Source organism: Atractosteus spatula, chromosome 4 (assembly GCF_055471065.1).
Source record: "Atractosteus spatula isolate fAtrSpa1 chromosome 4, fAtrSpa1.hap1, whole genome shotgun sequence".
Lineage (NCBI taxonomy): Eukaryota > Metazoa > Chordata > Actinopteri > Semionotiformes > Lepisosteidae > Atractosteus > Atractosteus spatula.
Window position 1 is genome coordinate 65,892,582 of NC_142709.1, and position 24,580 is coordinate 65,917,161.

At 36.9% G+C, this 24,580-nt stretch overlaps 2 protein-coding genes across 3 annotated transcripts; both read left to right on the forward strand.

Annotated features, from left to right (window-relative positions):
* The first annotated feature begins 683 nt into the window (after positions 1-683).
* On the forward strand, positions 684-5,820 carry LOC148836897 (G protein-coupled receptor 55). 2 transcript variants are annotated; one of them, XM_088913741.1, is made up of 2 exons: positions 684-742; positions 4,802-5,820. In XM_088913741.1, the coding sequence occupies exons 1-2, from the start codon at positions 684-686 to the stop codon at positions 5,742-5,744; spliced, it is 1,002 nt and encodes a 333-aa protein (XP_088769867.1). In that variant the 3' UTR covers positions 5,745-5,820. The 2 variants fall into 2 exon arrangements, with proteins under 2 accessions (XP_088769867.1, XP_088769866.1); XM_088913740.1 differs by lacking the exon at positions 684-742 and adding an exon at positions 3,257-3,338.
* Positions 5,821-19,315: 13,495 nt separating this feature from the next.
* gpr55a (G protein-coupled receptor 55a) lies at positions 19,316-24,159 on the forward strand. The gene is made up of 2 exons (XM_088914410.1): positions 19,316-19,377; positions 22,507-24,159. The coding sequence occupies exon 2, from the start codon at positions 22,513-22,515 to the stop codon at positions 23,446-23,448; it is 936 nt and encodes a 311-aa protein (XP_088770536.1). The 5' UTR covers positions 19,316-19,377; positions 22,507-22,512; the 3' UTR covers positions 23,449-24,159.
* Positions 24,160-24,580: the final 421 nt, after the last annotated feature.

Genomic DNA, 24,580 nt, shown 5'->3' on the forward strand with positions numbered 1-24,580 from the left:
TTTTTGTATTTTTAAGAATAGGTCTTATTAGACACTTGTATCAGTTTTATTAGACTGTAAATGAGGAATTGTAGTCACATGGCCCTGTCTCATATTTGTAACACCTCCTAAGACCTTATTTGCCCTTTTTTTACTATTTGGCCCACATCTTTGTGTTCCACACAAATAAAGAAATGAATGACCAATATGACTCGTTTTAAGCAAATAAAATTAAAGGCCTGAAATTGAGATGACAGAATGATGGAAACCCCCTCCTTTATTCATGTAAATGAATGTGACCGTAGTAAATATCCACAGTACAGTATATGGCCATGGCATAACAACACTACCACCAAAATGAGACAGACATTGCAGAATCTGGAACATAAAAAGATTTTTAAAAATCATACAGGAATTACAAGTGTTTCTTTAAATCTTCAAGGAGGAGGTGTGACTTCCTCATCACAATCAAAGGCCCATTCCTGACTTGTTTACAAACAAATCTTTATCTTTTTTTTTCAGTGGGAAGTTTTGAGAACTTATATTTAGTCAGAACGGTTCATTAAAAAACCTATTATTACTTAATATATAAAATCCCCTGCGCAGGAAAGTTAATTTCTTTGCAAATTACTCTTACATCAAAAGATAAAAAAGCATTTATTAATGGTGCATATGGTTTTGTTTTCTCTGTTGCAGTTTGCCAGATGAGATTAATGGAGTTTGTGTACTTGATGAATCTCTCGATTTTTAGGCTCTGGAATTGGTAAGCATTACACTGTCTTTTTCAATTTGTGGATGAGGTGGCAAGAATCCTTTTCTCGAGTTAAAAGGGTGAAAATTTACTGCAGCACACCTACTGTAGTTGGTCTTTTGCATGTTCCTGATTCTGTAGGTAATGCTGCAAGTCCTGGCAATTAACATGTATTTAATGAAGGTACAACAGAAAATGAGCCATTTCATCTTGAAAACAACATGCATCACAAGTGCAGGGTAGAATTAGGAATTGGTATATTTCCTACTGAACATGCCGTTTTAAAGTGAAAAAGTCTCCAACACAATCAAACTTAACTTCAAAAAGCATTATAATTATGATGTGGGAGTATAGGAAGTATTTAAGTATGTTAATAGTATTCTATTTTTACACCTGTACTATTTGCGGAAGAGAGAACAAAGGATATTTAAAGCTTTCAGCCGAGCAACAAAACAAAGGGAAATGAAACATTACACAAGGTAAAAGATGTCAGCAACATTTTAACCATTTGCTGTGTTATTTGGGAATGAAGAAACATTTTCCTAATTTCCGTTTTATAGGACTTGTACAAAGAGTATTTTCAAAGCAACTACTTATTCTTGCCTGTAAAAATCTAGATTAGACAAATAGCAAAAGAGCAAGTTCTAGTTTGCTGTATCTCTACAATGTAGACGAGAGAAGATAAAGTATGTCTTTACACAGGATAAAATGTAGACTGAGTGATCTGCAATCTGAGCATAAAACAATAGATAATTTTTATGCATTATAATCTGTGACCAAACTGGGTTATTATTTCACTAAAATTTTAAGAAGTCAGGGACTGTAGGTAGTGAAATTTCAAAAGGGGCACTAAATAAATAACTTAATACAGCTTTAGGGCAATTATTATTATTAAGTTGTTAATTCTTGAAAATATCAAATTATCATAAACTGTAAATATAGAAATCAAAGCTCTTGAATTTAAAATATAATCAATACATTATTTAAAATAACAGAAAAATCTCAAATTAAATAAAAATGAACTGCAGTAAAGTGACAGATTTATCATTCTGATTCTTACAGTTCTTTTGAAACGACAAGGAAAATTACAATTGCATTATTAACATATCACTATTTTTCTACACACTAACAGCATCAGAAAGTAATTCTACTTTAAAAACTTTAAAATTTTGAGTATTTACTTTAAAACTAAATACTCAAATATTTCATTGGAAAAAACAAAGAGCATCTAGTCCTATGTCAATAAAACAAATATAAAAAAGTAACAAAAATATTAATGATTAGCTTCAAAATTATTAATACAAAGTAGCTTGTGTTTTATAAACTGTGACAGATTATGAATTTAGGGTGCCTAAAAGTATTACAATTTGTCCTGCAGTTAGACCATCTCAATCTTTTATTTCATATTGTAGTTTGAAATAAATGCTGCAATGCTGTTTAATACTAGAGATATAATAAGGTCTAGTAAAATGAGTAAAAAGAAATGTAAATATGTAAATATAAATTGTTTATAGGCTTACCAGACACAGAATGGAGTAGCCAGTGATACCCAGTTGTGTGACATTCATACTGTATGTTAATGATGGGGTTAGTGTAATCATACTTAAAGAATTGTATTACAGGAGAAACAAATGTCACTTACTCAAAAATATTTCTAGGTGTGATGTAAACAGTATTTCACTTCTGAATAATGAACTTTAAGTCTTATCATTCAACCCAGTAAAAACTTAACAGAGAGTGAGGAAGGGTGTTTCAATTTGTTGCTCTCCATAGATGTGCTTACTCTTTTGCTTCTACAGGTGTTTTCATTTAATATAACCACTCATTCCTGAACACATCAATTTTGCTACTTGTATCAAAGGTTAACAAATTAAAATGTTTTTGCAATTTAGAAGTACACATAAGCACTATAGCTTAGTATTTCTTTTAAACAACTCTTATTAGATTTAAATATGAAGAAGCACAGTATCATAAGTATACAGTAAATATGAGACAATAAAAATTAACCTTTAAATCATTTAGGTTTTTCATTTTACAACAAAACCATCGTTGGCTCTAAACAGCTGTTTAAGTATAATGAAAATGAGAATGAGCATGTCTTCAGATAGCAAGTAAAGATATTCAAGTTCTTAGTTAGCCTTTCATGTATACACCCACAAGGAAAAATTCTTATACCACAAAAGAAATCTTGTCACGCAAACCATTTTTTCAGAATCAGACACCAGTAAGTATTAATTGTAAAACCCATGAAATTTGCAGCACTTTTCCTTAAGGTATTTACTTTAAAATACTACTACACTTTTATCATTTGAATAAAAAATAAGACTTTTTTTAAATAAATGGAAACTGTGAAAAGTATCCCATCATTGAATTAACTTGAAGATTGTTTAATCTAACTATAGTTTTATAAAGCCTTAGAATTAAAAGATAGAGATACTTATATCAATTTGAACACTCCTCCTTCTCAGTACTATAAGGAGATTGCATGGTTCTCACTTAATAGGAAGTGGTACTTGGACTTGCTGCAGACAACAGAAGTCTGAACGGTTGTACAAAACAAACACCACTGAACATTTGTATCCGTCTGTCACTCACAGATAAAGCTCAGGTAAGAGACTTCTAAACTACAGCGATAGAGATTTTACATTGCAGGTATAAATTGTATTGATGGATTTGTTCTGTTAACTGATGTAACTGAGTTAATGTGCAAAATTGTACTTTCGTGTGACTTTTTTAAAATCAAAAAGATGTTAACTTAGATGTCAAAAGCTGGCAATGATTTCAACGTGACACAGAAAGAGATAATAATAGCTGTCACACTTATAGTTTTTTATTATCCAATAAACATCATACATTAGTCTTTCAAGCAAGCGGAAACTCAACTGTTTGGGTTTCAGCTATTTCAGAAAAATATGACAAAAGTCATAGCTCTAAAATTGATTTGTTGTAAATGATGCTATGTGAATGAGAGACATACTTCTCTTAAATCTGCAAACCATGTCAACTGCTGGTTTCTAAATCATGTAGACTACATAGTAAACAGACATATCAAAACAGACTAAGTGTAGGGGGGTATTCTGTACCCACACAAGTGAAAAAAGAAAGTGGTTTTACACTATTAGTCAAAAAATCCTACAGGCACAAGATGTGAAACTTACCAGCAACATATAACAAAGGCTTACATTTCTTTTCCTATCATTCAGAGATGTTTTCCAATGCAAAAGACAGAGGCATTACATAAGTTTTGTGGCCTTACCCTAAATTGAAACGACATCTCTTTTAACATGAACAAATAATTTAATAAAAGTTATTAAAACTACTTAAAACATAATTTACAAAATTGTGCTTCTAAAGAAATTTACAAATATTTCTTGGTTTGTGCTGGGTGAGACCAAACGCCACCTAAAAGCTATAGTATATCAATTGTTGCAGAAATACGTTTGGTTAGTCAGATGTGTTTTGGAGAAGCACAGGAACAACTACATATTGAGTAATTTGTTTGTCTCGGCTATGGCTACTCACGAGTGCTATGCTTGAAGTCTGTGTTACTATTTTATGTTCATTTTAAACTTAATTCTCGCCGTAATTAATTCCTTTGTGATTTCTCTGGCGAACAATACTGGAAAGATGTCATGTGCCATTCCTGAATTCTCACATTTTTTTTGTCAGGCCACTAAACTAATTGTAATTTACTGACTTACAGTATAGAGACTTCCACTTCTGTTGTGCTGTACTAATTAAAGTAGTATCAAATTAATGACATGATTTTGCTCTAATGTTTAGTCTGATTCATTTTATATAATTTTGGGTGTTTCATTTTATTGGTGTTTTATTTAGTGTTGCGTTTTAAGTCTCACTTAAATCATGCAAAATATACCATGTACAGTAGATTCTGAAAATAGTATTTGGTTTTGACAACGTAAATAACCCTCTGTAAATTTAGCGGTGTTAATCTGTTACTTTGGTTAATCCCAAAAGGCATTAAGTAATTCATTTTGAAAAGTATTCTATTCTGCCAAAAATGTGGTGAAATGGTTCTCCCCGTGAAACAACTCATGTTCTCTGTTTCAGCTTCACCATGAACAACTGCTCCTATGGCTATGTTAACGACTTTGCCAATTCACTACAGTTAGTCGTCTATATCCCCACCTTCGCTTTGGGCCTTATCCTGAACTCAGTGGCACTCTTTGTGTTCTGCATCCTGCTGAGGAAGTGGACAGAATCAACCATTTACATGACTAACCTTTCACTAATGGACCTCCTGCTCCTGCTCTCCCTGCCTTTTAAGATGCACGCATCCCAGAACAACTGGTCTGTCAACAAAAAAATGTTCTGCACTTTCCTGGAAAGCCTTTACTTTGTCAGCACGTATGGAAGCATATATACAATCATGTGCATCAGTGTTGACCGGTACATCGCGATTAAGCACCCTTTCAAGGCCAAAGTCTTGAGGTCGCCAAAAAAGGCACTAATAGTCTGTGCTGTCATCTGGGTTGTAATGTGGACAGGAACATCCCCTGTGTATAGTTTTCACAAGGATAAAGATGCTCTCCCGTTCCGATGCTTTCATGGCTTTTCAGCGGAGTCTTGGAATCCTGCAGTAATCATCAATCTGGAAATCTTTGGATTCCTAATCCCAATGCTGGTGATGGTCTTCTGTTCCATCCAGATCATTAGAACACTTAAACAATCACAGCGGGACCCTAACATGCAAAATAATAAGACTTGTATCAGAATCATATATGCCAACCTGTTCGTATTCTTGGTGTCTTTCACGCCAAGCCACTTGGGGATTTATCTGCAGTTCCTTGTTCGCCAAAATTATTTTAAGGAGTGCAATACAACAGAAAAGATCAGCCTTTTTGTTCAAATAACCATGTGTCTGGCTAACGTCACCTGCTGTCTGGATGCGATTTGTTATTACTTCATTACAAAGGAAGTCCGCTCATCATCGACGGATAATATCAGAAGATTCCGAAGCCATAGGGTTAACACTATAACGACTGAAGTGTGAACTGACGTTTTTTAAATGCATAGAGGCACTGAGCATGGGTTACAGGCTCATAAACAATGACGGATCAGTGTACGCAGCAGTGGTTGTTTGAGTATGCATAGTTTCAGATAATGTGTGCATTGACAATGGACATCTTTTATCCTTTTGACTGCTGTATGTATATCTGATTGAAAATGAAGTGGGATCTTCAAGTCTTCTTTAAGGCCACTATTAAATCAGCAGTGGTACTGCAGAAGAGGTGTGTGCTCATAGAGATTGACTTTGGAAGTTCATAAAGCATCTTTTGGATACAATATTGAAAGAAAAGAGTGTTACTGTGTGCAAGAGATTACTTAAATAGTCATTAAACATCAAGGAAAAAACTTACAAAATAATTATTTAAACCTGGGAGAAATAAGGCTTCACATGCATTTATGTACAGAAAATTGTGAAAACATCACTTTGGTTATTGAAAATCGTAAAGTTCATTGTATGTTAAATAGCAAAAAAGCAAGTCTTTCCCAAATTGATTTTATCGCATTTGTAATTAATATTAAAGATGAATGTCTATATATTTTTGGATGCACTATATTGTGGGGTAATGCAGTTGTCTTAAATGTTAACTTGATACTACCATACTACCAACTTTTAAGTTAAATTAAGTGGTTACCACACCCAAAAAAGGCAGAAATGACAATGGGTTATGTTTTTGTACCTGTACATACACAAGCAATTATTATCTTTCTGTCAAGTTATGTATCGTAAAATAATTCTGTTGAACCTTCATTTGTTAGACCAGCACTCTGTTCAGGGTCTTAGTCAAAGAGCTTTGTTTTTAGCAACATTCAACTTTTGAACTTTCTGGAGGAGCTGGGTGGGACACTTTCTTAACATTCCCCTTCTGGCCACCTGATTGCTGTTGTGTTTTCAAGACTAAACTAGGCCTACACCCACACTCATACCCCAGTTCCACTTACCACCTACTCAAGTGTAGCCACTCCCTTTATGGGTGCACACTACTTCATATTCTCTTTTTTTACTTTGTTGAGTATACCTTTTAGCAATTGACCCACGATAAGTCAAAGAACAAGTGTGATCTTACAGAAGTCAAACACAAGCACACATAACTAAATTTCAGCTGTCTGTTCAGCTGCATGGGACTCGCTTGAGAATTAGTTTAGAATATGTTGTAGAAAATAGTTATGGGTCACTCGCAATCAGATTTACACTTTTAGGCAAGTTACACCTCTCTTCTGACAACATGGTGAATTCTGTGAGTAAACTGTTTTGGTTTATATGAATGAATATTGAACTGAATAGAAATATTGTAGTTATAACTCATCATCAGGAAAATAAAAACAATTACTTTGAATACTGATGTACAGTATACAGTTCAACATCATATACTGAACTGTGTATACTCTGATCAAAAGATGGAATGTCAACTTTTCAATATTAAAACATGTTTATCTCAAAAACACCATTATATTATCTAAGCTATACTGTACATGTATATTACAATGTGGATATGTTGTTTTTCATTTTGTTTTATAATCTTAAATATTAAAATATTCTGAAATACACTTTAAGATAGCATTTAATTCAGAATGATTAAATTGTAGTCAAGAAAGGTAATAATTGTTTGTTACATTAGCTACATTAAGATAGTTATTTGAGATACTCAGCCTACTCCCAAAATTTGAATCGGCTTCAACAAACTATAAATGCCAGATCATTTAACATGCTAAGCTCAGTTAAGCATTAGCGCAGAGCAGCAATGAATTGTCCCATGTGTTTCTCCTATGTTCCATTCATTCATGTACTGTAAGTCAAAATAAGAACACTAGAATGATTATGAACAAGAGGAGGTAATTGAATTCATCTTACCAGTCTGGTGGTTAGTAGCTGCAGTAAAATATTCAAATTTATCATCTTGAAAGAAGCCAGGGTAGCAACTTCAACAACATGGTTTGTTAACATGATCCGTACTCCCACAACCCTTAAGGTAAGTATCTCCAGTTTAACATTAGCTTCCATGGACAGTACACCTGGTTCCTGCTTCAGTGTTCATTCTAAAGAAGTCCAGAACAAAGTTTCTGAACCACTTGTGTACATCATTCTTGGGCAGCCTAACTACATGTCTGTCATAACAGATTTATTCTTTGTGAATTTCTTCTTGCGAGTCCTGTGAAAACTGACTATGACTGTGTTAATAAGTTTTCGTCTGACTGGTTGACAACCGTTAGACTAGTTTGCAAGTAAAGTGCGGAGAACTGAAAAGGTGTTAATTGTATGCAGGAAGGCTAACAGCCTTTCGTTATTTCCACAATACAGTCCTCGGTGGCAAGTAAAGAACAGATTTAATACTTGAAAATATGGTGGTTAAACCAGTAATCCAGTCGTCTGCAGTTTGTGCAACATGGGAAGCACCCTGGATGACCCACAAGAGCCGAGCTACATCTGTGGTGACTGCTACAAAATCCAGGACTGAAGGAAAAGGTTAATACTGAAGAAAAAATTAAAGGCACTCAATGGGTGCAGCATTCAGGGAAGTGTGCACCCTGAATTATCAGAGAAACGTGGAGACTGATAGAAACTGGTCCCAGTTGGTGAAAGGGAATAAATTCCACCAACACATCCCAAGAAACCACAAAGCATGACATCACTGACCAAGTCCGCCCCACTATAGGACCTGGATTCTGACATGACAACTCAAAACCACGACACCTCTATCACTGGCTGGAAAACTCAATCACTGGTCTCAGCTAAGAATCCAAAATGAAGTGGTAGTTCTCAGAGCCTCTACTCTGTGAAACACTAGGGCTTAGATTTGCACTAAAAACCATGAGACGATGACAGAGTTCTGCCTGCCTGGAGCTGGGATGACGCATTCTCCATAAAGCCAACTTACTGCTAGCCTGGCCAGGTGACGGCCATGTCACTGTGTCCATGTGGGTGGAAATCATTACCCAGAACAAATTTTAAACAACTTGGCAAGAAACTAAGGAAAAGGACTAAAACTCTCATTTTCTCAGGACACCCACTAGCACCAGACAAATGTGAAAAAAGCTAATGCTAATCTGTCAGCACTTCACACTGGTGAGGACATGACTTACAGACATCTACAGAAGAAGGCTTCAGCTTTCTGGACCACTGAAGACCTTTCTATAGCAAAGGGCATCTATACAGACATGATTATATCACAACAATTAAATTAGATGGGCTCTATCTTCCCGTGAGTCCAGAAACATTTGAACTAGAATGAATGAAGGGAGAAACCCAAGAAAATTGAAAAGGAAGTTAGATGTGGAACAGAGATCAAGAGAAACATAGAGAAAAAAAAACTAACAAATGATTGGGTAATTAAGTGCTTGTACCTGAATGTTGGGTGCACCAAACAAATTAGGTGAGACAAATGCTGAAAATGATGGAGATGAATGAAGACTCAATAAAATACATTCCAAAGGTTTGTAGCGTATGCAATAGACCACCAAATATAAATGTTGAATAGAATTCAATTCAGTTTACAGAAATTGAGAATTAATGTGCAAAGGAAAAATTACTTTTTACGGAAAACTTTAACATACAATGGAAAAGATCTATAGGAATAACAGCGACAGAAATTGAAATGGAAGACATTGTTATTGATGGCTTTCTTACTCACACTGTCAGAATACCAGAGAAGGCTTGTATAAACCTTGTATTTTTAAACAATCAAGACAGGAATCAGGAGTCAGGAATACAGATGTGAGAGAAATATTAGGGAACTGTGATCATAATATATTATGGACCTGTACACGTTAGGTTCAAATCAAAAGTATACAATTTCCAAAAATTACAGACTTTGAGGGAATGTGACGCAGTGTAAGGGAAATAAAATGGGATCGGATAGATACAAAATCACTGGATAATAGACAGCAACAGTGTCAACTGATTCTGCTTGATCCAAAGAACAAATTTATCCCAAAAGTGAATAAATCAAAAGCTTAAAAATAGTATCTAAAATGTTAGCATCCAAAATCCAACAAATCAATTGGAAAAAATATATAGAAAAAGAGAGTGCTTTATAAAATGATAAAAAAGACAACCGGAAACACAAGGAAAAAGGGATATTAGAACGACAGATTGAAATGGCAGCTAAAATAAATATGTTATTTCAGGACTAAAGAATTAAAACATATCAGGAACAATAATAGGAAATGTCTAGACAGTGAAAGGGAAATGGTTGAATAGTTCAGTCAGGTGTTCAATGAAGAAGTTAACGATATAATAATAATAATTGCTTGCACTTATGTAGCACTTTTCTGGACACTCCACTCAAAGCTCTTTACAGGTAATGGGGACTTCCCTCCACCACCACCAATGTGCAGCATCCACCTGGATGATGCGACAGCAGCCATAGTGCGCCAGAACGCTCACCACAAACCAGCTATCAGTGGGGAAGAGAGCAGAGTAATGAAGCCAATTCAAAGATGGGGATTATTAGGAGGCCATGATTGGTAAGGGCCAATGGGAAATTTGGCCAGGACACCGAGGTTACACCCCTACTCTTTTCAAGAAACGCCCTGGGATTTTTAATGACCACAGAGAGTCAGGACCTCGGTTTTACATCTCCTCCGAAGGACGGCGCCTGTTTAAAGCAACACAAGAAACTAGTGAAACAGGGAACTAGATCAGCATTGCAGTACTGTATATATACATATAGCTCTATGCAAAATTACTTCCACAGCACATTTTCAACCATTTTCAGAAGTCTTGTCTGGAAAATTACCTAGGTAAACAAAGCAAACAAAGAAAATCCTTATTGGAAAGAATGTTGCACAGAGCACATACACTGAACTGATAGCTGTGAATATAAATAAAAGGAAAATTAACAGGTTATTGTACATAAATGAGACTTATGAAGTAATTACTTATGAACAATCGAACTTACTGATTTTTTGATTATCTGCCAATAAGAAAATATTGTCCTAATACTGCAATGTATCTGTTATAGAACAACTGTAATCTCCTTAGGTTGGTATACAATAAGTACTGTAGGTTTACAAAAAGCCTGTGGAAATATATTAATAAAATCAAATACCACAGCAGCAATCTTTTTGTACTTCAAACAAAACGTGTTTTATGTCACGCTCAGCCAAGAAAGTAGCGGTTTAAGTACAGGTTGAAATAGTCCACCAGTTGAGCCAGTCTGATCATGGGATGTGTGACTGTGACCCAATGGCCAAGTAGTGAAACACAGTTGTCAAAGCAGGGCAGAGTGTATGTTAGTCAACATGGCATTTGTCAGATTGTGGTTAAATAGCAAAGTCAGGTGTTACAAAGCCTGTATGTAACAGTCTTGCAATAAAGTCAGTAAGAGAGACATCACTACTCCAATCAGTGTCAAGAGAGTGGCTCGGCATTTTCCCTGTTGTAGTACAGGACTTCCAGCCAAAAGCCAAGTCTTAAACAATTTGCAATCTCCAACTGGGGGGGCAGACGATAAAAAATAATTGCCAACATCACATTTATGTAAAAAAGCGCTTTACAGTATGTTGACAGCACTTTTCAGGATGCCAAAAAAAGTTGCTATACTCTCTCCCCTCCGCTCATTGAGCTCCACCTACACTGAATCAACTGCACAGGCCTCTGTTTATAACAAACGCTGAATACTCTGCACCACAATTTTCTGTGTTTGCCCGGCCTGATTTCAGTGTGCTCTGCAACTACCATGTGGGTTTTCTGTTCTCCTTTTCTGAGCTGCTGTGTGTTTCATAAGTTTCTATGTAAAACACACTACTTGTGAGCGGGTACAGTTTGTAATCAGTCCAACAAAAACACTGTTTATTAGTTTTCCAACAAAGAACGGTCTCAGAATTAGTTTTCCGGCAAAGAATAGTTTTGATATTGCAGTATTTTGGAGCTGCACAGTAATAAACGTAGCAAGATTATTTAATTCCTGAATGTAACATTGTTCACAGATTAATTAATGTCTCTGATGTCAGTTGATTAGGCCGTTCTCACAAATTATGAAACTGTATTTTAACCAGAATGGCTATCCTACCTTGTTACGCCCATTGGTACAATGTTCATAAGTATATCAAAATGTGGATCTTACATTTCACCTATGGTATCATATCAATGAAGATATACTGTACTCAACAAAATGCAGCTCCATAAAGAATGTGCTGTCTTGTGCTGTGATGTGATGTAATGTTTTTCCTCTTCAAAAAATGCAGCTTGTATGACATCTTGTAGTCCATAAATGCATTGTTATATCAATGATCCTGAATAATTACAATCCTGGTTTCCATCTTCAATCAAATCAGACCAGCTTTCTTGTAAATCACCAGGATCTTTATATACTCTATGTATATGTATTTGTGTGAGTTTGTAGATTATTCATTCTCTAAAAAGAATTACCCTTAATGAGCTAAAGAAGCAGCCATAGTTAATGTACATTCTGCAGCTTTTATCAATGTCCAGCGTGGCTGCAGTACCCTAGATCTTGTGACAATGTTTAAAAACAAAGCAGTTTATCTCAGATGGAGTCTCTGTACATGTTCTCTTGTCAGCAGTCCAGAAACAAAAGGCCACATGTTTTTTGTCTGACTTCACTTCTCACTTACAGGGAGGATTCTTAAACAGAACAACCTGACTGTGACAGATAATGCGCTAAAGACACCATGCGGTAAAGTGAACATGCAGCAAAAAGAAAACAGTTACATTGATTCAGCCATTCATTAGGCATCAGAACAACCATATGCACATCTGGAATCTTAGCCACCATGGTTTGTGAATGCAGAGAAACCCAAACAGCCATCCATGTGGTGGAAGCATGTCTCATTTACAGCCTTTAAGGAAGCTGATGTCCCCGACTGTTTCTCTAGACTGTCTGAGGTTCACCAAATTCACCAACTGACTGCTTAAATGAAACGCCCGACCACATGCAAGAAGAAGATGGCACATTTAAGATGACTAAAAAACCCCCCAGCAATTTCTCAACTAACAGAGGTCCTCTAAATCAACAGTGTTTCCCAATAAGCACACCAATCCCTATGTCAAACAGCAATACAGCACAACTATTCTGCTGTGATGAGCTGCAACAAGCAATCGTGACAAGCAGAAGAATCTTGGACAGAAGTAAAGAAATACATTTTATTAAACTTTGTTGTCAAATGAGACTGGAAAAAACTCCCTTTCTTAATTTTAGATGTTAAAGGAAACCACCCTCCATGACCAAATGAAATCTGATGTGTCATACTGAGGTACTCACAAACGCCATGGGTAAGGTGTTTTTTTACACCTCCCAATGTAAGCCCAGTCAAGACAGGATCATGGCCCAGAGCTTTCTTTGTTCAGACCTTTTACAGAGTACTGTACTTAAGATGCTGGAAAGAAAAGACATACTTTAAATATTCTAGACTACCTGTTCATTTTTACTGTCACAAAGGTAACTAACAGTAAGCTGCTTTCGAATGCACTGAATTTAATATTATCTGAGCACCTGCGAATGCAAAAAATGACATTTCACCTTAATTACAAAACACGGCTATCAGTCACAGCAACGTTTCTTTGCAAACACAGAAATTGCAATCATTTTTACAAGGTCAAAGAACCTTTCTAAAGTTCAGGTATAAATGCTGCATGTTAGTGCATTGAGTAACTAAGCAGTGTTTCATTGTAAGAATTCTCACTGTCTTACTGTCTTAGAATTTAAACACATTGCATTCATACCAGGAGAAATGCAAAACATAGATCACAGAAAAAAGGAAACATGCAAAGAACTGAAAGAAAAAGAGCCGTGATATTTTAATTTTATACAAAACAAAAATATGAATCATTTGAAGGTATAATTAATTGGTTTTTCAGTTTTTTATACTTAAGCAGGAACAGCAATTTCTAGATAAGTTTTGCAAGAATAGTCCTTGAAGAAAGATTTGTGGTTTTAGCCAGAAAAGAAACTAATGGAGTTGTAAAACAGGATGCTTATCATCCCCGTCAGACTTCATTTTGATTTTATAACAGTGGTAACTGGTTACAAAATATTGGAGATATGTATCTAACATTTATAAAAATCCCTGCAGCAGTTACAGAAGGAGAGACATTTTCTGACATTTTGTTTTATCACTGAAGATTTCTATCTTGCAATTCACATCCTTTAAAAGCAATTTAAATCACCTTTTCAAAACTCATGGTTCAAGTACTTATTATCCCAAATATTTCAAAAGCAGAAGTAATCATACAAAATAAGGAAAAATAAAAAAAAATTAACAGAATAGATAGCATGCAGTGTGGTATTGTGATTTGGAATGGGGAACTATTGAAAGAGACTTAGGAATCATTTTAGTATTCTTTGGAAATTCGTTCACTATTACAGCTTTAGAGCTCTTGAGCACAAGTTCAACGTTTCGTAAGCCATTTGGTGTCTTAGTAGTGAGTAATTATTTTAAAGAGTCCTTTTTCATTTTAATTGTCATTTCCAATTTACGCTCCAATGGAATGCTGTAATAAAAAATCTTATAAGTATAGTTCTAAGGACTTCTTAATGTTTTGTGTTATGTGGAAGATCCCTCCCACCCCTCCTGCAACCTCTTTGCCCTCCTACCATCTGGTAAAATATATCGCAGTATACGGGCCATCTCCACCAGACTCCATAACAGATTTTTTCCACAGGCTGTCAGGCTCCTCAACACCCTGGTACCTGCTGCACCTCCTCCAAATCTGGAAACCTTGTTCTTTTTTGCCTAATGTCAGGCATATTGTCTGATGTATTCTTTGCACAATCCTGTAAAGTAAATTGCCCTATGCACATTACACTTCATGTACCGTGTACCCTGTCAGAAATGTCTATGTCTACATGGTCTATAGCATTGTCCTGCCGGTGTCTGTCTGTATTCGCACTGTAGACCTGGAGAACGATATCTCGCTCCTCTGTATACTTGTATATGGCTGGGCTGAGAAATAAACTTGAACTTGAACTTATGCCTAACAAAGCTCAACAAAAATCTCATTCTTCCCAATTTAGATGTTGAACATAACGAAATATTTTGCAGTCAATCAGTGCCCTCTGGTGGCAACAAAAACGTCAACGATGAAAAGCGTGTAACAACTACCTCGCAGCATCGTTGGGTAAGGTTGTTTTAGCTGTACAAAAGTACAAGACTATAATTGTTATTAAATTAATCCCATTTACTTACAGAATAGCTCAGTCAGTGAGAAACTTAAAAAGATTTTAAGTAAATAAAAATTATGTAAACCTCTGAGAACTTTCTATCCTAAATTTAATTTTGGGGTTGGAATATCCTAATGGTGTAATCATGATGTAGATAATCTGTCTTCATGTAAGTGTTTTGTTGTTTTGTTAATGTAAATTTCAAATTCATTTTAAATGGCTTTCTTGTTTGGCTAGTGGCGCTTTTGTTGTATACGAACTTAGACTGCCAGCTGTGGTTGTGGTAAGATGCTGATACTCTAAAGCAAATAAACTACTTTCACAAGAAATTGAATGTTACATTTGGTATTGGTTGTTTTCTAACAGATAAAATTTAGCTTGATGATTTATCTATCCTCAGATACAGTGTGTTAGAATTGATTTGTTTACTGAGCTGCATAAAATCCCTTTACATACGACAGTTCTGTAACGTTCCAGTCAAAGAAAGATTTGCATACCTGAAAATATGTTTATGGAAAATCAATGTGATGCATGAAAAGCTAAGCAAAACAAAGTTGCAACTTATTAGGGAAACAAGTAAATCCAAAGCCCTGACAAACCATATATTTATCCATCCACTTTTCAACCATTTTGTCCAATTTAGTGTCACAGAGAACTGGAGCCTATCCTGACAAGCAATGGGCACAAGGCAGAATACACCCTGGACATGACTACACGTCCACCACAGGGCAGACAGACGCCAACATACACACATTTTCCCAGAAGCCAATTAACTTACCAATACGCCTTTGGACTGTGGGAGGAAACCAGACTGCCTAGATGGAACCCATGCAAACATGGGGAGAACATACAAACTCCACACAGACAGATCCCCAGGTCCAGTATTGAACCAAGGGTCCCAGCACTGCAAGGCAGCAGTGTTAACCACCGTGCCACCCTGTCTATTGATCAGTATAGAATATCAATCTTATTTGGCTTCTTGTCTCGGTTTTCTATCACTCCTCCCTTCACAATTATGCCCAGGCCGAAAGTGCACACTGCAGCACAGTGAATTCATTTGGTTATGCTGGGAACAGGGTCGGAGCTGGACTACAGGATCCATGAGATAACCTCTGAAGCAGCAACACCACCTGCACAGAATATGGTACTTAACCTACGTTTTGTGATTGCCATCTCTAACCTATGTTTCTTATGATTGCCATCTCTCAAAACTCCCACAGCATCTACAGTGCAGCTTCCTTCAGAAATTTTCAAATGAGAGTGAGCTTAGTCTCTTATATGAGTAAACAGGAAGTTACTACCCTTGACAAACTCTATGATTCCACTACAGGCCAGTGTTTTCCAACTAACTGTGAAAATATAGATATACTGTAGTTTCCTTGGGGGGGGGGGGGAGGGGGCTTGCTGTGTTTGGCATCATGGTTTTTTGACAGGTAGACAGACCATCTGTTATGTGATAAAGGTGGAATTTGAACATCCATGTTTATGTCCATGTTTGTTTAGGCCATCTGCTCATATTTAATTAATTAATTTAAATTAATTAAATTTAAATAGAATTAATTAATTTTCAGTAAACTTATTTAGTGAATTATATGATTTGGTCCTTTGTTCTAAATCAATATTGACTGTTTTTGCCCTTTTCCTTTTCTAAGACTTAAAAGGCACATTTCAGTCTTGCTCCAATATTTCTGAAGCTCCATATGTCACATCAGTGTTGGCTGTAAATGAAGGTGACAGGGGACATTTATTATGAATGTATCATAGTCATAGTTTTTGAGAAGAGCTGTTTTGCTTTAAATACGACAGCTCAGAAAAGAAATGCATCAGGGATCATAAAACTGTGTGACATCTTTCGTGGAGATATGCCAACATGCAATGCTTCTCTTCTTCAATGAACCCAATCAGCTCTTACACAGTATTCTGAGAAGTGTTTCAATGGGATCTTTAGTCATACCGATAGTTACAAATGTGAGGAAATTTGAGAGACTTTTGGAGAAAAAAATAATTTAATGCATACCTTCAGAACTTACTGTAAGTTCAGGTTTTTCAGTATAACATGAATAATAATAATTATTATTATCTGACTAAATCTGGCTAAGCCACAAGACCTTATGAACAGGAAACCCAATTGTCACATATGTTCTCAAAACACCTGTTTCCTGCAGGGTCTCATGCCCTCACACCTTCGTGGAAATACAAACAACAGAGGGGCAAAGCACCAAGTGGGTACATGCACACTTACGAACATGCAATGGAACTATTCACCGAGTGCACTAAGGTCCCATGGCTTAAGCATGCACTAACCTAGACTCTACTGTCGTTATTGGACGAATACTACTGTTCCCTAGTGTCACGATCGTTACTCCTCCTCTTAAGGGTGCTCCAGCCCTTCCTCGTTCTGTCCCATTACCCACACCTGTTCTTTATTCCAGCCCCTCTTCTGATCCCCCTTATAAGCCAGATGCAGACGTCATCCGGGGCTTCTCATTGATTTCCGCATCGTGAGAGCCCGGGTCCTGCTGCGTCTGGCTCCGTTATGTTTTTAACCTTCAGTTCCTGATTCCCCTCCCTTTGCCGGTCCCGACCCGGTTCATGGTTTTAACCCCCGGATGGATTGCCTGGTTAAGGACTCTTGCTTTTGTGTTGGATTCCCCGTTTGGACTTTACATGGATTGTTTGCCTCGGCCACACCTCCCCAGCTCACCAGTACTCCCTGGACACGCCCCCTGTCTCCAGACCCTTTTCCTGCATGACCATTTTTCCCCTTGTGTCTTCACAACTCTGGATCAAGCCGTCCGCATAGGGCCCGGAAAGAACCGGATCGTGACACCTAGAGTATGCACTACAATATTACTTTCTTGTTATAGCTTGTAACAAGAGACAACAAACAGTAATAAATGGAAAAAAGCAATGCAGAGCAATGTCATCCATGCCCTTATGAAAGTTTTAAAGGATGAACTTATCAGAGACATTCTACAATTGTGGTTAGCTTTCCCAATAGCAAAGGTTTTTGATAGGTTTTTAATAGGTCTTCACAGTCCTTTGCTACACCCGACTGTAATGGGAATGGGGATATCACTAAACATTCTCTACACATTTTTTTCACTGTATCCCTGGGCACAGTGTGTAGAGCACAATGAAGGCAAAGGAAAAACACAAAACACCATTATCAAATCAATGGTTAAATCTTTAAAATGTGTAAAAATGTTTTGACAAATTCAAAAATATTAAGCTTTTATAATAGTTGTTGAGCTATTGGCTGAGAAAAAAAGGAAGAGAAAACCAAATGACTTGCAAACGTATACGCAGTGGAAAATTGTGGTAACTGTCTGCAAGGGTTTAAAAAAAGCCACATGAAATACTTTTCAGCACTCAGAACTGCTTGTGAAAGAGCTAAACATCGACCTGTCTGTATTTTTGTCTTTTTGCCATCTCAAGAAGAGTCATTACCTTCAGTTCAGGCAAATAAAACCACTTATAGTCAAAGCTCTACAGTAATTCAGTTGTCCCCTTACAAACAAAACAGAAGACATACAGTATATTCTAATACTAGGAGAAAGACAATGATTCATTCCATTATGTATGCATCACTGCACTTTCCCCCCCAAAAAATAAGCATGGATGAAGATATCCACAATACCAATGACTAAGGTATTTTGAAGCATATTATTTAAAATTGTTACCATATCCTGTTTAAAGTTAAAATACTTAGTTTCAACATCAAAGTTCATCATATAAGACATCCTTTTGATGAATATCATTTATCATTCAAGTGATTGACCGGTTTGAAAGACCATAGGCATTTTCCTTTAGGAAAACTATTATTTGCTTTTTGAAAATTACATGAGATAGGTCATTTTTTCTTATCGTTCAGCTTTTCTTATGTTTCTTATTTTTCAGCCTTTCAGACAAAAAAATGACTGAGAGAAACACAAGTTCCAGTTTGCTAATCTATACATTCCTTCTGTCTGTCAAGAGACTTCTTTTCTTTTTGAAAAAAGCTCAGAGATGTAAATTTATAAGGCAGATTTCCTTGTGTGCTATCTTACCTGTTTAAGAGAAATGTCTCACTGAATTACTACATTAGTAAAGCTGGGCTAGGTAATGTTCACCTTCTATGGATGCGTATTTCTAAAAATTGTGATGGTCCTGCATGTTGCATTTACTTAAAATACCGTTTGATGAGAATAGAAACCACGTTTGTATTCATCAACTCTGCAAGCTCTTTTAAAAAAAATGAATGCATGTTGTAACCTTTGGTATGTAAAAGCAGAGATGTGAAACCTTGAAGCAGAACCAAAACCACAGAAAAAAGCTTTGCATATCATTATGTATGTTGCAGTACTGCCTTTATCTTTAACAGAAGGGGGCTGAACATGCAATGTTGAATTTACATAACTGAAAACAATTCACAACTTTGTGTGTTTTTCTCAATATGTGTTTCTGCAAGGACTGATATCTGTTTTAGAACTGCAAGCCTGTCTACACTTCTATGAAGTAAGTAAATATTTCACATTCAAATCTATTTGATTTTAGAATAAATTGAATATGATATTTATGATTTATGATGATATTTCTTTTTAAAAATTCAAGTATGTTCACTCCTTCACTTATATCAGCTTGAAAGGTTAAAGAGCAAGTAGTCAATTACACAAAACCATACAAAGAATGTAAAGGTTTACAAAGTTTGCAAATGTCCCATTGTACTTGTACTTCAGTGTATAGGGAGTTAGAAGTAACTTGTGTGGTTTGTGAAGTTAATCAACAGATGGAAGACTTCCATCAAATTAAAGTGTGTCATGATGTGCACGGTGTGGGAAAATATATTTTTTTAAAGTAGAAAAGGCCAACAATGTTAATTAATAAATTAGTTATTTCTAAAATGAAGCATTTCTAAGTAAAGATTATATTATATTGTGCATTCTCCGGAGTTACTGGGACAAATGTGTTACTGAAAAGATGTGGAGAAGAAATATTTAAGAAATTACAAATAAGCATCTATGTTGTTTGGTTGGTAGAAAATAATTTGCTGATCACATAACAGCAATGCTTGAAGAGCTATTAATTACAAAGATTAAGAATATCTTCTAGACATTATGAGGTACCATTAATGAAAGTCAAACAATGGTGTGATATATAGCTTAAAATTTACATAGTAGATAGTACAATTCTATAATTGATGGACAACCACAAGGGCATGTGAATCAAAACTGACAAAGTCAACCCAATGAACTTCTACAGACTCATCCGTTAAACACAAACCAGAGGCAACCATTTGAAACTACAGAGAAGCACATTTAAAGCTGAGAACAGGAGGCAACCTTTTACACAAAGGATAGAGAGGATCTGGAACAAGATACCCAGCCATGTTATTGAATCTGATACCCTAGCTTCCTTAATGAGACATTAGGGTGAGATCTTTAGATCAATTAACTACAACCCTTGCAACCCAGCAAGCCTGAAGGACTGAATGGCCTCTTCTTAAGGGTAACACTTGTTAATACTATTGAGCTAATACTATTTAACTGGATCTTGAACTTGAACTTTATTTCCATATGTAACCGGTACATGTACTGGTACAGTGCAATGAAATTCTTACTTACAGAAAGTAGACAATGTACAAGTAAACAAGTAGACAGTTCTGATCTAAACAATGCAGAGATGTAAACAATGACTGCAAATGTGCAATAAATAAAATTATGAGGTAGAATGTGTAGGTGTGGTCCGAGGGGCATGGCCAATTTTTTTTGCTAATCGCACTGCTTGAGGGCAGAAGCTATTGAAGAACCTGGTGGCAAGTGTCCGTATGCTCTTGTATTTCTTGCCTGAGGGCAGTGAGGTGAAAAGCTCATGCCCGGGGTGGTGACTGTCCTCTGTGATGGCCAGAATTCTACCACGGCAGCAGTCCTCATAGAGCTGTTTAATCTCTGTGAGGCCACAGCTGATGATCTTCTGGGCCACATAAAATACATAGAACTACTGAAATGTTATTGTAACATATTAGCCTTTTTCCTTTCATTGGCTGCACATTTCCTACTTTTAACTCTGAGATATCTTACTCTCTTTCTAAACAAGGTCATATTATGTCTGCATTTCCACAAACTAGCAGACACCTGTTAAGAGTTTCACATGTCAACCAGGCTCAGAAGGACATCACTCACAGTCAGAACATCACATTTCTGAATAATTGAAGCAGAGGTAACACACTGCCCATTGAGGAAAATCCTATCCACTTGATAAATGGCCTATGAGGATTTCCACACATTAAACTTGATTTAAACAATTGGATAGAGGAATTGTTCTGGTTTTAAGCTTCACTAATCTCCAGCTAGATTAGACAGATTAGATTACAAACAGGTTTTCAAGTGGCTGCCACAGATGACCATGCTTCTCTAATTATCATGCACGTCCATATTCACATTCCACATCATTAACAATCATTCTACTGCAATTCATTAAAACGTCTTTGTTTAAGCCTCTGGTGGTCACCTGTTGTTACTGCAGCCTTCAGTTTTGCCACGATGTATGAACAATTAATGTAGGAACAGGTGCACTGTGAATGGGGCCAGCCTGAACAATCCCTGTCCAGCCATGCGGTCAGGGCCAGCTTTACTGCTGGGCAGTTCCCCCACCAGAGCACCATGACAAAGAGTGCATCCAGAGAAAAAAATTCAATTAAAAATGAAAAGAGATAGAACACAAATGCATACGTCAGAATGGGAGAATGATTAGGGCAAAGGAAATGATATGTGTTCATCTCAGTTTACAATGGCTTACATATTAAATAAAAGGGCTGGTGAAGAGGAGTGCAAAATAAAAACGTTTTTAGGAGATGGAGTTTTCCCAAAGTTGAATTTTTGTTTTCCTCAGAGAGAGGACACTACCCACAGCAGCCCATGGCTATCATCATGGGTGTAGTTTTCTCTGGGCATAATTTGCCCTAAAGCCATCCCTGCAAGAAGATACCCTTGGACACTCAGTTAAAGTACAGCCAGCAGCCATGTCACTCTGCAACTCACAACTGGCAGCCCACTGAAGCTCAGCAGGTGTGAGCCTGGTCAGTACCTGGATAGGAGACCTCCTGGGAAAAACTAAGGTTGCTGCTGGAAGAGGTGTTAGTGGTGCCAGTAGGGGGCACTCACCCTGAGGTTCATGTGGGTCCTAATGCCCCAGTATAGTGACGGGGACACTATACTGTAAACAGGCGCCGTCCTTCGGATGAGATGTAAAACTGAGGTCCTGACTCTCTGTGGTCATTAAAAATCCCAGGGCGTTTCTCGAAAAGAGTTGGGGTGTAACCTCGGTGTCCCGGCCAAATTTCCCATTGGCCCTTACCAGTCATGGCCTCCTAATAATCCCCATCTATGAATTGGCTTCATTACTCTGCTCTCCTCCCCACTGATAGCTAGTGTGTGGTGAGCGTTCTGGCGCACTATGACTGCAGTTGCATCATCCAGGTATGCTGCATATTGGTGGTGGTGGAGGGGAGTCCCCATAACTTGTAAAGTGCTTTGAGTTGAGTGTCCAGAAAAGCGCTATATAAGTGAAAGCAATTATTAATTATTATTATTATTAAATTATCAATGTTTGCTCTAGGAGCTCTCACGTGAACGTTTTCTCTTTCAGAACAGAATGTCTGGTAATGAAGAGTGCAGCTTGGTGTGCTGGATCCAATGGATAGTCTACATCCCAACATTTGTTGTAGGCCTTGTACTCAATCTATCTGCACTTTGGATTCTGCTTTTTAAAATACGAAAATGCACTGAATCCACAGTTTATCTGGCAAATCTAATTTTAAATGACTCCTTTTTGCTATTCTCTCTGCCTTTTAAGATCCATTCTTACAAATACAACTGGGTACTGGGGCACACCCTGTGCTCATTCTTGGAGAGCCTGCTCTATGTGAACATGTACGGGAGCATTCTGCTCATAACATGCATTTCAGTTGATCGCTACATCGCCTTAAGACATCCTTTCCTGGCAAAAACCCTCCGTTCCCCTCAAAAAGCTGCCGTCGCCTGTTTCGCAATATGGGTTGTCATTTTTGGAGCAAGCGTGGAAGTATACAACCTTCACGAAAAGAATGCCATCTACTGTTTCCGAGGTTTCTCAAATAAAACCTGGGAAAAAGTACACATAGTGGTCATGATGGAGACCGTGTACACTGCCAGTGCCCTCATCATGATCTTCTGTTCGATCCAGGTCATCAGAACTTTAAGAACAATGAGGAAAAGGAAAGCAGAGGTCCAGACATTAAAGAATAACAAATCAGTTAAAATTGTCCTCTCTAACCTTGTGACGTTCTTGGTATGTTTCACACCATATCATATTGCAGCACTTGTGTATTTCATTGCAAAGAAGAAAGTTACAGAATCAATTCAACCTCTCCGGGACTTCGTTCACCTTAGCATTTGTCTAACAAGCATCAACTGCCTATTTGATGCAATATGCTATTACTTAATTTTTAAAGAGAACTGGATATCTACTAAACAGGCAAATGAACAGGAACAACAATGCATGAAGAAGTCAGAAAACGTTCATGCTGTAAGTGCACAAACTACCAGGTAACCCCACAGTGGTTAAGGACAACTATTAAGGACAGACCAAAGACTACATTTGTTTGGCTACTAGATAAACTAACGGTGGCGAATCAAACAATGGAATGATGCCACAGATTCTTATTTTTCCACTACAGTAATAACTAACACTTTTCAATGAAGACGATTGTGTGTGGATTTGAACATGACAGTGCATGAATGCAAAAAACAGCAGCAGTGAAAAACGCGAAAAAGAACAATAAAGGGTATTTTCTCACCGGTCTCATCTACAGTCTGTGCTTCCTAACTGCTGCATTTCAGGTATGATGCTGAGTAAAAGTACATTAATGGGCTTTTCATTTAAACATGTTTTGTTTCCCATTGTGTAACCATTAATCCACAACATTTCTCACGAATCATTTGTTACACATCCTTAAATACAAATTGAAACAATGCAGCCCACTTCCTTTTTGCCGAATAAGCAGAGCAGGGAGGAACAGAAATCTGAAGGTCCATTTACACTAAAACATCTTGCATCACAAACTACCTTGGCAGGCAATTTCCATTTAACTTATTATTTTAGAACATGCAAAACCAGGATTTGCTGAAAAAGGAAAAAAGGAATTACCAGAATAACAAATTCCTTGTTCCTTGTTACAGAAATTAACATAGCCACAATCATTGACCTAATTTGAACTGGAGCAGATAAGAAATATCTGTCTGGCCCAGTGTCACACGCTTGTCAAGGGGATCCCTGTACGGAATTAAACTGAATCTTTTGTATATGTTAGATTCATTAACAGAAGAAGGTGTACTACACCAAAACTACTTTTTTTCTGTTAAAAAATACATTTCCAGGGAGATTTCCAAATTATTTTACTACTTTTCCATTATGGCTCTGGCTCTGGCTCTGGAAACTGTGTAGCGTAGTAGTTGTTCTAGGGCTCAGGACTCTTGATGTTTAAATCCCATTCACAAATACTGCTGTTTGTGTCACTGAAAAAGTCGTGTACCCCTGGGCTCTGTAGCTCACCCAGCTGTGTGTGTGGGCATCAGGATTGCTTTTTTCCAGGAATAGGACTGACCTCCTATTCACGGTGAGAAACTGAGTAAACTGTCAGCTTTACTTTGGTCATAAAAACCAAAGTAAACTCTTTATATTG

Bases quoted from the DNA above. Each gene is read 5' to 3' on its own strand.
- LOC148836897 (XM_088913741.1), top strand. From the start codon at position 684: ATGAGATTAATGGAGTTTGTGTACTTGATGAATCTCTCGATTTTTAGG. The intron at 743-4,801 runs GTAAGCATTACA...TCTCTGTTTCAG, and splicing joins ATTTTTAGGCTCTGGAATTG to CTTCACCATGAACAACTGCT.
- gpr55a (XM_088914410.1), top strand. From the start codon at position 22,513: ATGTCTGGTAATGAAGAGTGCAGCTTGGTGTGCTGGATCCAATGGATA.